At 37.9% G+C, this 17,438-nt stretch overlaps 2 protein-coding genes across 2 annotated transcripts in view; one reads left to right on the top strand and one right to left on the bottom strand.

Annotated features, from left to right (window-relative positions):
- Window positions 1-4,671, top strand: part of LOC127655666 (SH3 domain-binding protein 5-like) — a 263,875-nt gene extending 259,204 nt beyond the window's left edge. Inside the window, exon 10 of the mRNA XM_052143583.1 lies at window positions 2,651-4,671. The gene's annotated coding sequence lies outside the window, so the exon portion shown is untranslated. The remainder of the gene's footprint in view (window positions 1-2,650) is intronic.
- Window positions 4,672-4,853: 182 nt separating this feature from the next.
- On the bottom strand, window positions 4,854-16,774 carry LOC127655665 (exopolyphosphatase PRUNE1-like). Its single transcript, XM_052143582.1, has 8 exons — window positions 16,595-16,774; window positions 11,784-11,888; window positions 11,177-11,379; window positions 9,520-9,704; window positions 9,097-9,255; window positions 8,885-8,979; window positions 7,979-8,137; window positions 4,854-6,541 (listed from the first exon to the last, which is right to left on the bottom strand). The coding sequence occupies exons 1-8, from the start codon at window positions 16,631-16,633 to the stop codon at window positions 6,128-6,130; spliced, it is 1,359 nt and encodes a 452-aa protein (XP_051999542.1). The 5' UTR covers window positions 16,634-16,774; the 3' UTR covers window positions 4,854-6,127.
- Window positions 16,775-17,438: the final 664 nt, after the last annotated feature.

The following is a 17,438-nucleotide window of genomic DNA, read 5'->3' as shown; positions in this document are numbered from 1 at the left end:
TCAAGCTGGCCCTAGTTTCCTCCTTTCCATAATTGTTCCACTGGCGGGAACCTGCTGAACAGTCAACGTATAATTTAATGATAAAAATTAACTTAAAAAAAAAAACAGAAAACATACACAAATAGACACATGCAGCGAAGCTGATTATGTCTCGCTCTCAAACTGGTTCCTCCAGCTCCCCATCATCTCGCTCTCCCACTGATCAGCTGATTCAGCACCGGCCATGCATTGTCACGCCCCGGCAACGCTCTCCTCCTCGTCACATGGAACTAATATTCTAATGTATTTTTCTTTTAAGCCACAATTAAATTTGTTATTTTTTTAACGGCTCAATACAAAGACAGTATACATCCAATTAGACCTTATAACTGAGCTTTTTTTAAATACCAATATCATAAATAATACTTTTGTTTTTTATGATGCTATACTTCAATTCTTTGATTAAGAATACCAGATAATTGATCAATTTTAAAACGCTAGTATTAATTGTTAATAAGCTGCAGCCCATCGCACAAATAAAAAGACAGGTGTACATTTTGATAAATTAAAATCTCTCTCTCTCTCATATTATATATATAATATACTGTATACATACACATGTTGGTACTCCTATCATTACGAGAACACTCCATAGACAATGATTTCTATACTGTACAACTGTATATTCTATCCTCTAACCCTACCCCTCAAAAAAATTTTTTTACAAGACCAGTCTGTGGCTATGCAGCCCCATTTGCAGCAAGCTGCGATGCACTGTGTGTTCTGACACCTTTCTATCATGGCCAGCATTCCGTTTTTTCTGTACTAGAGTAGCTCTTCTGTGGGATCGGACTAGACAGGCTTGCTTTCACTCCCCACATCCATCAATACACATTCATCTATACAAACAATAGTATTTAAGAATAAAACCCATGGGACCACGCAGCCATCATACTGCTCAGGACGAAGACATATTCTGTATCCTATAGATGAAAATATTTTGGTGCGTAAAGTGCAAATCAATCCCAGAACAACAGCAAAGGATCTTGTGAAGATGCTGGAGGAAACAGGTAGACAAGTATCTATATCTACAGTAAAACGAGTCCTATATCGGCATAACCTGAAAGGCTGCTGAGCAAGGAAGAAGCCACTGCTCCAAAACTGCCATAAAAAAAGCCAGACTACCAAAATGCCCTCTGATCTGTGGCCATAATGACCATTGTTATGTTTGGAGGAAAAAAGGTGAGGGTTGCAATCTGAAGAACACAATCCTAACTATGAAGCATGGGGGTGGCACAATCATGTTGTGGGGGTACTTTGCTGCAGGAGGGACTGGTGCACTTCACAAAATAGATGGCATCATGAGGAAGAAGAATTATGTGGATATACTCAAGACATCAGCCAGGAAGTTGAAGCTTGGTAGCAAATGGGCCTTCCAAAAGGAGAATGACCCCAAGCATACCTCCAAAGTTGTGGAAATACAGCTTAAGGACAAGTCAAGGTATTGGAGTGGCCATCACAAAACCCTGACCTCAATCTGATAGAAATTTGTGGGCAGAACTGAAAAAGCATGCGCGAGCAAGGAGGCCTACAAGCCTGACTCAGTTACATCAGCTCTGTCTGGAGGAATGGGCCGAAATTCCAGCAACTTATTGTGAGAAGCTTGTGGAAGGCTACCCAAAATATTTGACCCAAGTTAAACAATTTAAAGGCAATGTGACCAAATACTAACAAAGTGAATCACAGAGGGTCAGAAATGTACAATGTGATGAAAGAAATAAAAGCTGAAATAAATCATTCTCTTTACTATTATTCTGACAGTTCACATTCTTAAAATAAATTAGTGATCCTAACTGACCTAAGACAGGGAATGTTTTCTACGATTAAATGTCAGGAGTTTAAATTTATTTGGCTAAGGTGTATGTAAACTTCTGACTTCAACTAATATATATATATATATATATATATATTTTTATAGCACTTTGAGTACAACAATTACAATTAAAATGTATTATTATAGTAATTATTATATATATATTACACTGGCGGTCAAAGGTTTTGGAATAATGTACATATTTTGCTGTTTCAGAAGGAAATTGGTACTTTAATTCACCAAAGTGGCATTCAACAGATCACAAAATAAAGTCAGGACATTACTGATGTAAAAAAACAGCACCATCACGATCTGAAAAAAAGTTATTTTTGATCAAATCTAGACAGGCCCCATTTCCAGCAGCCATCACTCCAAACACCTTATCATTGAGTAATCATGCTAAATTGCTAATTTGGTACAACAACATCACTTGCCATTAAATCAAACTCAGTTGAAAGCTGTTTGGTTCGTTCAATGAAGCTTAACATTGTTTTGTGTTTGTTTTGAGTTGCCACATTATACAATAGACTGGCATGTCTTAAGGTCAATATTATATTGTAAAATTAAAAATTTTAATATTGTAAAAAAAATAATTTACAAGATGTACAACTAAACAAGACGATAAGTACATCTCTAGTTTGAGAAATAGATGCCTCACATGTCCTCAGCTGACAGCTTCATTGAATTCTACCCACTCAACACCAGTTTCATGTACAACAGTAAAGGGAAGACTCCGGGTGCAGGCCTTATGAGAAGAATTGCAAAGAAAAAGCCACTTTTGAAACAGAAGAAGAAAAGGTTAGAGTGAGCAAAGAAACTGGACATTGGACAACAGATAATTGGAAAAGCGTGTTATGGATCTTAACCCATTGAGCTTTTTGTGGGATCAGCTAGAATGTAAGGTGTATGAGAAGTGCCCAACAAGACAGCCACATCTATGGCAAGTGCTACAGGAAGCGTGGGGTGAAATGTCACCCAAGTATCTGGACAAACTGACAGCTAGAATGCCAACGTAATAAGAACTCTTAAGTTGTTCTAAAAATGTTTTTCAAATTGTAATATAAAATAAATTAAGTTATTAATGTCCTGCCTATACATTGTTATCAGTTGAATGCCACTTTGGTGAATAAAAGTACCAACTTCTTTCCATAAGTGCAAAATCAGTACATTATTCCATCAGTGTATATTTTATATATACACACACATACATGCACACACACACATATATGTGTGTGTGTGTGTGTGCTAAATCCCAAATGCAATCAAATCTTTAATCAAAACCTTAAATACATTAAACAAGATAACATAGTACAAATTAATAGAATACAATAAAGTTATACATCTTAAAATTGAGATTCATGCCAGTCTTTGGTAGTTAGTAGTAAAATCTCAAATACCAAAATGCAGTATCCAGCATTATATCCAGCAGCGGGTCAGCTAAGACACAATGCATACATGTGGCTTTTTTCCTATATCACTGGGGAATCATGAGAAGAGACATTTGTAATTACCCATTAATAATCATGACACGTTCCTCCATTAACATCTATAGCTGCTGCAGATAAAACGGAAATGGCACGACTTAAATAAATATTTTAGGTATCTTTCGACTCATGATTAATTGCAAACATTTACAGTTAACTGCAATTGATCGCAGATTTTGAAAGTGCTGAAATTTGACTATATATACTTTTCATGTCAAATGCAGTTATTTACTTTATGGGAAACAAAACAAAATGTAAAAATAATGCCTTATTAACACTTTCCAAACAAAGCCTTCCACAGTGTATAGATAGAAATCAGGTTGACTAATTGAAAGAACAAATCCCCATAGGTTTGTAAATGATTGAAATGTGCATTAAATCTCTGAAACCCTCATTCTCCACAATATTAATTGGCTGGCAGGCTGTGGCTATCCACTTTGGATATGGAATTCACATGATTCACATCAGGGTGTCAAGTGCCTCTTTGAACTCCACATGAAGAGCACTGCAGACAGTAGCTAGGGTTCCATGCAACTATTTTTAGATGAATACTGAAATTGCACATAAGAAAACCTAAATGGAAATGCTTGATATGCGAATAAACTCTCAACATTCGCTTAAAAGTGTATGCGCTAGGATGTGTTGGATTTTCTGAAGTTTCGAACAATGTTTAAGTTTTGTATAATTCAAAATGCGAATTAAGGTGATGGGAATGTTTTATTCACTTAAACGATGATGTGTTATGACCAATTGTAAAGCGTGATGGCAATGAGCTCATCGGTTGGCATAGGAGTGCGATAGCTTAAAGTGACTATCCCAAAAAATGGCCCGATCATGGCACATGATTCTTCTTTTATTCTCTTTTTTTAAACATTTAATCATCTTTCCTTCACAATTTTGGAATGCCAATTTTCCACTACTAACTAGGTCCTCGTGGTGGCGTGGTTACTCACCTCAATACGGGTGACAGGGGACAAGTCTCAATTTCCTCCGCTTCTGAAACCATCAATCCGTGCATCTTATCACGTGGCTTGCTGTTCATGACACTGCGGAGGCTCATGCTACTCTTCCGTGATCCATGCACAACTTACCACGTGCCCCATTGAGAGCGAGAACCACTTAATCATGACCACAAGGAGGTTACCCCATGTGACTCTACCCTTCCTAGCAATCGGGTCAATTTGGTTGCATAGGAGTCCTGACTGGAGTCACTCAGCACACCCTGGATTCAAACTCATGACTCCAGGGGTGGTAGTCAGCGTCAATAAAAAATATATTCAAACATAGCCCTGGTTAGTCGGAAGTGCTTAACCTACAGCTCGTCATTAAAGTGAGTGCAGGCGCTCCCAAGTATATGGAAGCTGGTGGCGTATGGCCTTACTATGTGAGCTATTGCACTTATTCTGCAACATCTTATGGCAGGATATAATAACAATGTAAAATTACTCTTTTATCGCAAATACAACTCTCCCCAAAGCAAGGAGGTCGTTCAGCTGTTGTTCCATGACACAAGGCGGGCTCCCTCTAGATAATGTGCATAACACAGTTGATAGAAACGTGCAATGTTTAGAATTTACGTCAGTCGATTTTTCAGAAATGTCAAACATTTGGATGGAAACCCAGCTAGTGGCTGTGTCCGTAATGGCATGCTACTTATCCTACTCTTACTGCTTCTGTCATATCTATATAACAGAAATAGTAAGAGTAGTATTTTAATATGGCAATTCCAAAAACGAACAAGGTCTTATTCTGATTTTAGCACTGGCTCTGCCCACTTTGAGCACCAATAGACAATCCAAAAAAAACTCCAACAAGCTGCGCAGCGGCCCCTCATGAGTGCCATACATCATGTTTGGTTTGTAGGTGATAGTTAAGATTTGACATCCTTCATTGGTAAAATTCCAACTTACAAAGACAAAGTACTTTACTTTTGTCAAGTCCCACCTGGTTTTGCTTTGTAAGAGGGATCTTCTCCACCGTTACTATATAATTGGCACGGAATCGCTGTTGTGTGTTTCTGTGTATACATCAATGTAATGTCCCCATACATCCTTCACTTACAACTAAACTACTAAAGTTAGTAACTACTCGAAGGCAGGACTTAATGGTGCATTGATTTGTAATGTTTAGACACTTCACTGGGTGATGGCAAACTGAGAACAAACTTAAAATATGTTGAGAACTGGTTTCGAGTCAGTGAAAATAATTAAGTTTAAAATTATGGTACTTAATACTACAAAGATCAATAAAACATAGGTTTGAAGCCACAATAGCTAGCATCCATATAACTACTTGTATCGTAGCACACACCAGGAATACATTTTTTAACAGTTTTGCAGCGAATGCTTGCAGTCACTTGTGGAACAGAACGAGCTTAAATATATTGATAAGATCTATAAAGAGATAGCCTGGACAGAGGGGGCGTCAAAGCAAATCAGACTTTTGATTATTTTAGGGGAAGATCAGAATATGAATAAAACTGGAACCAATCAATAATTAGCCCAAACCTGAAATATTTTGATAATTTATAATTTATGATATCCAAACTTTAAATAATCTGATGTATGTTCCATTTCAACCTATATGTACCAGTCAATATGTACTTAGAATGTCAACAAAAAGGTCTCTTTCGACCATATCGTACCTTTGTCAGTTAACCAGATCAAAAAAGAGGCATTTTATTTTCTTGCCCTTGTGCGCTTCTGTATGTGCACTGCATCTTCTTGAAGAAGTAGAAGGACTGGCCTTCTCCAGCTGTTACGAAGGACTCTGTAGAAAAACAGATCTTCCTTCACTGTCCTTCAGGAGACTGGTCCTCCATGCTTGCCATCTTCCTAACTCTTTCCACCAACACCTCAGGATTTATTTTTGGCAGGCCATTGTCCAAAGGACAGCCTTCCACCAGACTGTTCATTGGTGTTGGAGGGAATTGGGTATCGTCCTCAATTCCAGCATCTTCAACACATTGCTGCTGCGAGTCACTCTGGTCCTGATTGGAATCATCGTCCAGATAAAGGTCTTCAATGTTCCCAATCTGAGCCAATTTCCTCTCCCTTTCCTTTAGGAAGTCTGAGATTAAAGGCAATACCTTCTTCCATGACGCCAAAGTGTTACCCTGCACATAGACCTTTACATCGGAATATGGACTGCTCATTGGCCGAAGATCCAGACTGGGATTTTTGGCCTTTTCTAGTGCTTTACTCATCTACCAAAAAATCAAATACATTACATATAAAAAATGGAACAGTCAGCAACATTTTTGAAGTCAACATGAAACAGCATTCAGAACACATTTTAATTCTGTAATGTGAATGTGTAAATCCCTGGCACTAAAATCATGTTAACACATACAATGTTTACGTCCTGTGCAAAGCTTTCATTGTAAGTGCCTCACTGTTACCCAGATGTGTTTTTTTTTTTTGTGGTAAAGAACATTAAGCCCCAAAATGCAGTCGATTGAGCTTAACTTGCGTTGAACACAGAATATTCCTTTAACTAAAACAGTAGCCTAAAATTATTCCAGAATAGCTATTTGGCTATTGATTAAACTCATTTTCCAAGACCATTAAGGTTTAGTATCAAAACAGATTTCTAGATTAAATTCTGATTCACATGCTCCTAATTAGAATTGATACTACGACAAAATACTAATTTGAGTCACAATTGTTTCAAGTTCTTCAAAGTTTGGGATAGCACTTGACAGCATTAAAAGACAGGTGTAAATGCACCCAAGATACATTGTGAACGGATTGTAATCGGATCGCTAAAACCACATTCGAAGGTGGTCAGGAACGGATTCTGAGCATGAGATGAATATCATTAAATATGTTTCAGCGACCCGAAATTTAGCTTTGACTGCCGCCAAAATATTTCAAAGAATGGAAAACCCTGGCTGTTAAAGTGTTGGAAATCATTTGAATTATCCATCAATGTTTTTAAAATTCACTAAAGGTGCAGGTAAATTTGACCAGATCTCTATCTGATCACAGTGGAGATGCATTCGACTGCAAGGTGTAAATTAAATCCAGCTTAAGAATATCCAGATCCTATCTGGATATGAACTGTAATGCAAGGTGTAAATGGGGCCTTTGATACAAATACACTTTTTACATTCACTCTAGACATAAATTAATAGCTCACATTAATAGCTCACCAAGACTAGCATTTTCACGAAATTTTGAAGTGTATTTTACCATTTAGGTGCATATTCGCATTACTGCAACTCAGCAAGCGCACACACATAAAGCAAACACAGATTCTCGATATTAGTGTTATTTGTATAGTTTTTCTCTTTACTCGCTTTACTTTTTGTCCTGTTTAAGAGATCAACCAGTGTTTGTTTTGCAACTGACTGGTTGATCATGATCAACGTAATGAGCACTCCTAGCATAGAGTAAAAGACTGATTTTGGAATTTGAAGAATCGATATTAGGATCGCTCAAGTAAAAGGAAAAAGGTTATTTCATGCAGGAAAATGTTGTATTTTGATGAAAAATTACAAATAACTTTTTCCTTTAGAACAATGTGAACTGATGAATCCTGTACAATAAGACCAGGATTGTGTATTAAGAGAGTAAATAGGGTCCATTTTGATTTCATGTTGACCTTATACCACATACTGATAGTACAAAGTCATGAGTACCTCTTCCCTGTAGACAGTGCTGGAACTATAGACGGCGAGCTGTCGGAAGGGCTCTTTGTTGTCATTGAAAGAGATTGTCATGGCAATCACCAGGTTATAGTTATGATTGTGGCAGAACTCACAGAGGTCTTGCTGTAGGCCACGTCTCTGTAGAAAAGCCTAAAGACAAGACAGCACTTTTCATACTCAAGCATTACTGAGAACAAGACAGGTAATACCATTCATATACAATTCAGAGGTGTTTCAACAAGACAATAGGAGAGTCTGATGTTGAGGTTAACGTATGGTGTAATCAGTTGGTGCGTGAGACAGAATGCCCAACCCTGCTGAGAGATTAGGCGTGTCTGACTTGGATTGAGTTGTGCTTCAGTATTATTGAGGAATTCACATGAGTCATAAGGATGGGCACATGAGCACATTTTGTGCCCACAACAAGAGCTCCTTCGCATATCATAATCTACATTTCCTCTCTCTTTTTTGTGGAAGCAAGTACTGAGGCTAGACGCATGGCCGAAACACAAGATTCACTTCACTCAAGAAGAAACATGTCATTAGCATGTGATTTTCTAAATTTAAAGTGAGCATCAAAACAGACAATGGTGAAAAAGAGTTCTTCAACTCATACAAGATTGCATATAAGGCATAACTTTCTTTGAGATTAGTCACATTTTTTATTAAATTAACAACAATGACAATAAGCAATTTCATTCCGGTGATGTGTCAATTCAGAAGTAGTTTAACTTTTTAAAAAAGTTACGTTTTCCTTTACTTTTCACTTTTTAGTCATGTAAGCCTGTTATAAATCCAACTAACAGATTGAATGAAAGAAAATGTTCAAATTAGGTTCATCCCTACTAGTTGCCTTATTTCAGAGAGTGTAAGAATTTGCATCAAAACAATACTGACCTCTAGTGTCATGTAAATGGCACTGACAACCAGTCTCAGATCCCCACCGGATGCTACTTTCATGTCTTTCAACAGCATCTGCTCAGTTGAGAGGCCTGATATACAGTACAGTATCATAAAATTACATAATCAAATTATCATTCATCAAATCATAACATTCAATTGAACTACACAGCCTTTAATAAGCAGATTGTTTTCTAAAATCATCTCACCTGACACATCAAACTTGGCATTCTGTAGAGACTGAAATAGAGAACTCCTTGGAGGCAGCTTTGGAAAACGCTTCTCCAAAAACATGGCATACTGGCTGTCCTTAGGGGTGACTTTACCTGCCTCGGGTGCCATGTTTACACAGTCTAAGATAATGGTACCTATTAACAGAAGGCCACAATACATTTCACAAGCAATTCAACTCTGCAATGTTCCTTTACACATCACTATAATCATATTGCATGTATGTGTCAAATCTACAGGGTACCATGAATAATATATTCATATTCTCCATCAGCGAAATGTCAGTGAAACCCCTGCTGAGCCCATCTGATGTGTCTAACAGTGTCTAACAGATTGAACATCATCCATGCTGTGAGGCCTGCATTCCTACTCATGTTTAAACACTTCACCAGGACTCTCACCATATAAAAGCTGAGCCACTTGTTGGTCGAGCACCCCAGGTGCTTTCTGGGCAATGCGCTCTGTCACCAAGGTGGCACAGGAGCCCACTGTCTCCACAGTGACAGGACAGGACGGAGATGGGGTCCTCTGTAGGAGGTGATGGTCAATCACTTCCACAACAGCTTCTTCCAGCTCACTGTCAGCACTGGAGATTTACAATAAAAAACACACATAGTGAAAAATAAATATCATGATCTTCCTTCACAACTTTGGTTGTCATGATGAACTACAATCATACTTAATATTATAATGTATTATATTACATATATTATTATTTTCATTTAATTTATTTTCATCTAGTTATGTAACGGTTAATTACATATTATATACATATAATTTATCAATATCATTTAATAATTGTATAATTTACTACTATCATTATTACTAGGCTGCAGAGTATAACCCCATACAATCACTGTAAAGATCCGTTCAAAACAAATCTGTGACGATTTTGCAAGGGGAACTTCAGACGCAAGGTCTATTCACAGCGAGTCATGAAAAACATGTTTTTTGTGTGAGTGAGGTGTCTCATTCGAAATGAACAATAGCACAAAATAAATGGTTTTGGTATGAACAAACCTATATGCAGAGCTTTTGCTTTAATAAAATGGCAGCAAACACAATTTTATAAAAGACACCAATGTTAGATAAATAGTTACATATAAAAAAAAAACAATCAGGGTTCCCACTCTTATTGGGGCACAATTTTCCAGAACATTTCCAGGACATTTTATTAGGCCAAAGGGTGTAATATTTAAGCAAAAATACATGAGAGGTCATGATGTTTACTGTCGTTATTAGATGGTTATTTTCAACAGTTTAATTATTACATTTTATTATCGTGATGGTGAAAATGGTGTCTATTTAAATGAATTCATTAAAACTTTAATCAAATTAAAATTAAATTACTTTTTAAATTTATTTATTTTTATAGTAGTATACATAAACAGTAGTATATATTTTTTTGTCTTTTTGTTCCATTTAATCTAAATAAAGAATTTTTGATGGCAGTTTCTCACCTCTGGATAAGCAGTTTGCTATATGGCACAATGTCATTATTAAAACCCAAAAAGCTATGATTTCATTAAATACATATATAGTCTGTATGTGCAGCACACTTTAGAGCGCTTTGCTCTCTGTCATCTACAAAACACATGATCATGATGCAGTGTTCTCAGAATACGAGCGGACGGATTCACACCTTTATTTTACTTGATGCATCCTCCAAAATATGGCAAAAGAAGGCTTCAAAACGAGGCTGTCTACCAAGGGTCCTCACAACTGAGACGGCATTTGATGGTGCTTGATGACGTGGCAGCCGAGATATCTGATTGAGAAGCACCCTAGATGGCTGAGTGCATAGTGTATAGTGTAAGTGCACAGTGCGTCATTTGGGACACAGATATAAAATGTGCATTCACAGGTGTGCTTTCGTATGCATTTTAAAACGGCTTTGAATGTGACTCATCCAAGCAGAATTTAAAATCTGTTTTATTTGTTTTAATTGGACTACAATAAGAATATGAAGAAAGTTTGGGTCTATCATCTCGTTGTGTGTGAACATTGAGCATGGTGCATTATTTTAAATGCATATGTGCTACAGAACAGAACACAGACCTGGGCAGAACGTTGTGGTCAACCAGTGTCAGTGTGAGCTGTTTAGCCTTGTGCAGGCCACAGAGGTCAACCTCGTCCCTAAACAGCAGGTGGTCCTGGGATAATCCAGTCTCTCTTAGCAGAAATATACTGTCAGAACGCAAGGGAAACTCAGCCCGTGGTATATTGAGTACAGGCACTGGTACCCTCTTAGAGTCCAGAGTCTGTGTCAGATAAAGAATAATGAATAAATCAATATCCTCTCCAATTTAAAAAAAAAATATACAAAAAATTACTTAAGTGCGCCCACACTTTTTGACCAGTTAACTTTTCAAGTTCTATGTAGTTCCTTTATAAGAACATTTAAAGATCCTTTTAGAGACTGCATAGAAAATGTATATCCCCAATAGAAATTCCATGCTGTTTTCTTGATATTATAAAGATTTTTTTTTTATGACCTTTCCAGGCTTGCAAATCACCCTGATATAGAAAATATAATCTAAAACATTTCTTAAAATTTTATTATAAAAGGCTGATTATAAATAATGTGTATAATAAATAACTGCACAGTTCTCCTGCTTTCCGCTAACACAACAGGACATAACCGAGTTTACTTGGTGTAGCATACCTTTGAAAGAAAGTAGGCGAAGGTCAGTGCTGATACCATGGAGTCCATATCACAAGCCTCATTCCCCATTATGACATGCAGCCCAGGGGTGTTCTTACTACAACCCTAAGAATGAAGGAAAACAATGTCAGACTGCTGGACTAATACAGGATAAGTATTCATAATGTATACCTTCAAGCATACCTTCAAGCATAGCTCATAAAAATACATAGTGGCTCTATTAAACCAGGCTGACAAACAACATTAATATGTAAAGCCTGTTCTTGGTTTATGCATCAGTATCAGGCTAGCTGTGAGCAAATAATTATAGAAAGGAATTATTACAGCTAATGAAGAAGGAGCAGAAAAGTTACTGAGATTGTGGCCTTTCGAAGGCACCGCTCTAATTAAGCCAATGCAAATTGACTTGCATTAAAAAAGAAAAAACGGGACAGCTTCCCAACAATAAATAAGTAACCACCAGTAAGCTGAACGTTGAAAATGCATCCAATAGCAGCAATAGATTCCAACAAACAATGCTGACCTCTTATGAACTCCCAGTAACTCTATATCATTGAAAGCCAGTGTGAGGTGGGGTACAACGTGCCAGAGATAAAACACATTCTATGGCTTCCCACCAGATATACTGTAGAATGGCAGTCCTCTTCCAGGATGTCTTTATAGTCCTTCAGACTCGAGTTATACAAACCAGTATCTTCTGACCTCCTCACAAACACACTCTTGACTTGACATTAACTGTTGTTTTGTAGCTTTGTCTCATGATGTTTAGTGGTGATTACATCATCTTCTAGCACTTCTTCGTGACAGCAATGGCTCAAATGTGAGTGTTGCTACCTTGTGGACCCACTAAGTAGTGCAAATAAATCAAGGTGTATGCTCATTTGGGCATGTTTAGAAAAATAGGGCTGCATGCGTTCAGTAGCCTACTCGAGCATTCAGCTGATGACGAAATTTGCGTCACGCGTCCTGTGTGCAGATACTCAGCTTTGTGTCGGACCGAAATATACTTTGTGCTGAAGTCTCAAATCCCATTCATGCTTTTGCTTATTCAAATGTGCCGTTTGGTGTTCTTGTCATTAAATCTGGCCAAATTTTAATATGTGCATGTATTTTTTATTAATTTTTTTGCCATTTTTTAGCTTGACAGCCACTGGTCACAATATGCATTTATTAAACGGAAAAGAGCAGCATGAATATTCTTCATAATTTTTTCCTTGTTTTCCAAAGAAGAAAAAAAACACGAGTAATTGCTGACAATTATGACTTTTGGGTAAACTATTCCTTTAAATAGAACTAATACTGACAACGGGTAAACCCAAAAGCCTATTTTGAAACCCATTTGATGGCCTACTTACTAAACAAAGAGCACTTTTTTTATTGAATAACACTGAACGAATCATCCTGGAGTCATCCAATACAGGCTTTTATCTGTCTTGATAATGACTCTCCATCCAGTGTTAATTAGTATTTGGCCATCTCCATTACTCCAGCCAAACATAGAAGCTATGTGTGACGTCAGTGTTAAATGATGCACTCTGATCCAGGAAGCAAGCTGAGGTTGGTTTTAAATAATGAACGACAGACTGTTTGGTCAACACACAGACTGAGGTCACAGCTGGCACAGTCAAGAGCAGGGCTGCGCAATATCACAAAAACCTAATATTTTTCAGCCTTTTGACAATATCCAAAATATCTCAAATTTATCATCTCGGAAATGGCTTAAAATTGTGTTTTAATTTTCAATCAAATGAACTACCATTTTGCTCAAACCATTATTGTAAAATACACCAGGAATCAGGGTAAAAATAATCAAGACAGTTGTGACTTTGAATCGGTTTAATGAAACAAACCGTCCGAATAAACAGATTTGCTAAAAGGAATCGGACTTCCCGATGCTACCCAGCGCTAGAGGTGAGGCTAGATGTACAGATGGACTTGGGTTAGGTTTGGGTGATCTCTTTCTCTCTCATGTGATAATCATCACCCAAAATACTGTTAGATGAGGAAGTACAGATAAAACATGCTTATTCATACCCATATGTGCACATCCAAGGAATAGCTTAGGAAGTTCAAGAAGTCAGGGCAATGTGAAATAGATCACGGGACAATGAGTAAACAGTACAGAACCTCTGGGTGTTTGGTCAACGAAACATGTGGAAAGAGCACTTGGCTCGCTGGTGTGCTCTTTATTTGCAACCTTATGCTTCAATGCAGGCAAAAGGCACTTCAACCATAGCGCAACCAAAGAATCTTGCTGATTCTCTCAGTTTCTTCAATCATTGACTGAAGTTGTTAAATAACCCCTTTCTGCTTGCTTCCATGGGCTGAGAATCACACTTCAGGTTAAACACTAAGTAACTACAAGGCTTGAGTCTGTCTGCACAGCAGTTGGTGACAGCAGGTGTCAGGGTGTTTGGGTTTAAAACAACAGTGTTTGGGTTAGAGAAGCAGTGCTGTCTGACAGATGCGGCATCAAACAGCAGGTATTATTGTATCTGCAAATAGGGCCACCTTAAGTAAAGAAACTTAATACATTAAGCCGTAAAACTAGAAAAGTGGGAATGGTTTTTATTGACTAAACACACTGACAGCATTTTTAATCCTCAGAAAGTAAAACCGCATGTCTGAAGCTCTCAAATATACACCAGACAGCTTGCAAAATTTATATTTTAATGGGTTGTGAAAAGTATGTTGTAATTGATTGTATGGAGAAAAGATTCAAACAGTGACCCCAAGTATTTGAACACTTAAAGGGATAGTTCAACCAAAAATGAAAATTCTCTCATCATTTACTCACCCACATGCAATCCCAGATGAGTACGACTTTCTTCTGCTGAACACAAAGACTTTTGGAATACACCGATCAGCCACAACATTAAAAACACCTGTCTAATATTGTGTAGACCCTCCTATTGCCGCATTCCATGGTCCAAATCACTGAGATCACATTTTCTCCCCATTCTGATGGTTGATGTGAACAGAGAATGGCCAGACTGGTTTGAACTGGCAAAGTCTATGGTAACAAAGATAATCGATCTGTACAATTGTGGTGAGAAGAAGAGTATCTCAGAATGCTATTCGGAGATGTGGTTTAGTGCTGTTTTGGTGGCACAAGGGGGACCTACACAATATTAGGCCGGTGGTTTTAATGTTGTGACTGATCGGTGTATTTCAGATTTGTAGGTCCTCCCAATATAAGTGAATAGTGACCAGACCTGTCAAGCTCCAAAAATCACATAAAGGCATAAAAAAAAGTAATCCATGAGACACCTGTGGTTAAATCCATATATTCAGAACCAATATGATAGGTTCAGGTAAGAAACAGATAAATATTTAAGACTTTTTTTTTTTTTACTATAAATTCTCCTCCCTGCCAAGTAGGTAGCGATATGCCCGAAGAAAGCGAATCGCCATAAAACGAAAGAAGGAAAATTTGAACATGGAGATTCATCCATCCATCCATCTTCAACTGCTTATCCGAAGTCGGGTCGCGGGGGCAGCTGCTCCAGACCCAAACTTCCCTATCCCGAGCCACATTAACCAGCTCTGACTGGGGGACCCCGAGGCGTTCCCAGGCCAGTTTGGAGATGTAATCTCTCCACCTAATCCTGGGTCTTCCCCGAGGCCTCCTCCCAGCTGGACGTGCCTGAAACACCTCCCTAGGGAGGCGGCCAGGGGGCATCCTTACCAGATGCCCAAACCAGCTCAACTGGCTCCTTTCGACGCAAAGGAGCAGCGGCTCTACTCCAAGCTCCTCACGGATGACTGAGCTCCTCACCCTATCTCTAAGGGAGAAGCCTGCCACCCCTCTGAGCAAGCCCATTTCGGCCGCTTGTACTCGCGACCTAGTTCTTTCGGTCATGACGAACATGGAGATTTATAGTGAAAAATAATTAAAAAATGATGTTTCTCACCCACCGCTCTCATATCGCTTCTGAAGACATGGATTAAACCACTGGAGTCTTATGGATTACTTTTATGATGTCTTTGTCCTTTTGGGGCTTAATCATTTTGGTATCCATTCACTTGCATTGTATGGGCCTTCAGAACTGACATATTATTCTAAAAACCTTAATTTATGTTCAGCAGAAGAAAGAAAATCATGCACATCTGGGATGGCATGAAGGTGAGTAAATGATGAGAGAATATTTTTGGGTGAACTATGCCTTTAAGCCACAATTAAAATTTAAGAATGTCATGCATTATATAAAATAGCAAAGCAAGTGGCATTTATTTTAAAGAACCATTTCGTAAAGCAGAAACTGTCAAGGTTTTCAATTTTTCAAAATTACGTTTTTGGAGATTTTCTGATGTCAAAGTTTAGTGGAACATGTCCATAGTTAAACTGACCATTTATGGTTACTGGTGAATTTGTGGTTAAATGACTTCCACTAAAACTTACTTAAATCCAGCTGGCAATTGCATTCAGTGTGACTGAAGTGTATAGTGGCCCCAAAAGTATTTGATCAGTTACATTTAATTGAGACATACACTATATGACAGTATAACCAAAAATCTAATTAATAAAAACCAAACATGCGAATCTACTTTCTCTCAAATGCATGTGCTAATTTCTAACATAACGCAGGCGGACGGGAAATATTCACGAGCGTCACACCATATGACTTGTGACAGGATCAAGTGTACAGCAAACATAAGCAGACATTATTTTTGTAGCATGCCCTCAAGTAGGAGAATAAACATTAAGCTTTATAAAAGTTTGAACGTACTGTGTAGGTACACACGAACTCGCCTAATTATAAGTGTATAAAATGGATGAAGTGTGCAGACCACGCGCATCAAAGTCTTACCTTAAGCACATCGCGACAGCTTCGTAAATATGCCTCCATTGTCACACGCAACCCGAGGGTTTTCACGTAGTGAAGTAGCCTACAAGTTAGTCAAAATGCACTTGAGTGTCTCTGAAATGTGTACAGTAAGTTTTAGCAGTGGAATTCAGAGGTTAGCGTGAACAGAAACGAAGACACACACACACACATACAAACATACATACACGACCCGTGTGACGTCTGACGTCATTTTCTTGAGATGGGAAATGTAGTTCTTTGGACTCCTCGCGTGTGTTTGGACAATATTTAACAGAAATTAGTTCTAATCTAAAGATGTGTTTGATTTAAAGATGAATAGAGTTGATAAATTACCAAGTAAACCATTCTTAGGTTGATTTTCCTGTAAAGTAGGCTATAAGCATTGGCACTTTCAAAACATTGCTCTACTTATTTGAGCAGCATGACAACACTAGTTCAACTAAAACTAAAGTTTCTAGTTCACCTAAAAATGAAATTTCTGTAATCATTTACCATACTCACCCTCATGTTGTTCCAAAAACCGGATGACTGGAAGACAAAATTAGTTTTTTTTTTTTTATCAGTCTAAGCTACTCCTTTCCAAACAGTGAATGGTGACTATGTCTGTTAAGTAAGATTATCAGTGAATAACAGCTTTAATTTCTGTCTTTACCAGTCTGGCTTAAGAGGATTTGGAATATAGTGCACAAGTCAAATGACTACTTTAGCATTGCTTTTATGAGGCTTTTTTGGAGCTTGAAAGCCCCTGGTCCTGATTCACTTTCATCGTTTGGAAGAGAACAGCTCAAACATTCTGCTAAACTTCTCTTTCGCTGTTCCACGGAAG

This window comes from Xyrauchen texanus, chromosome 15 (genome assembly GCF_025860055.1).
Source record: "Xyrauchen texanus isolate HMW12.3.18 chromosome 15, RBS_HiC_50CHRs, whole genome shotgun sequence".
Taxonomy (NCBI): Eukaryota; Metazoa; Chordata; class Actinopteri; order Cypriniformes; family Catostomidae; genus Xyrauchen; species Xyrauchen texanus.
This window is presented reverse-complemented; position numbering and strand designations above follow the sequence as displayed.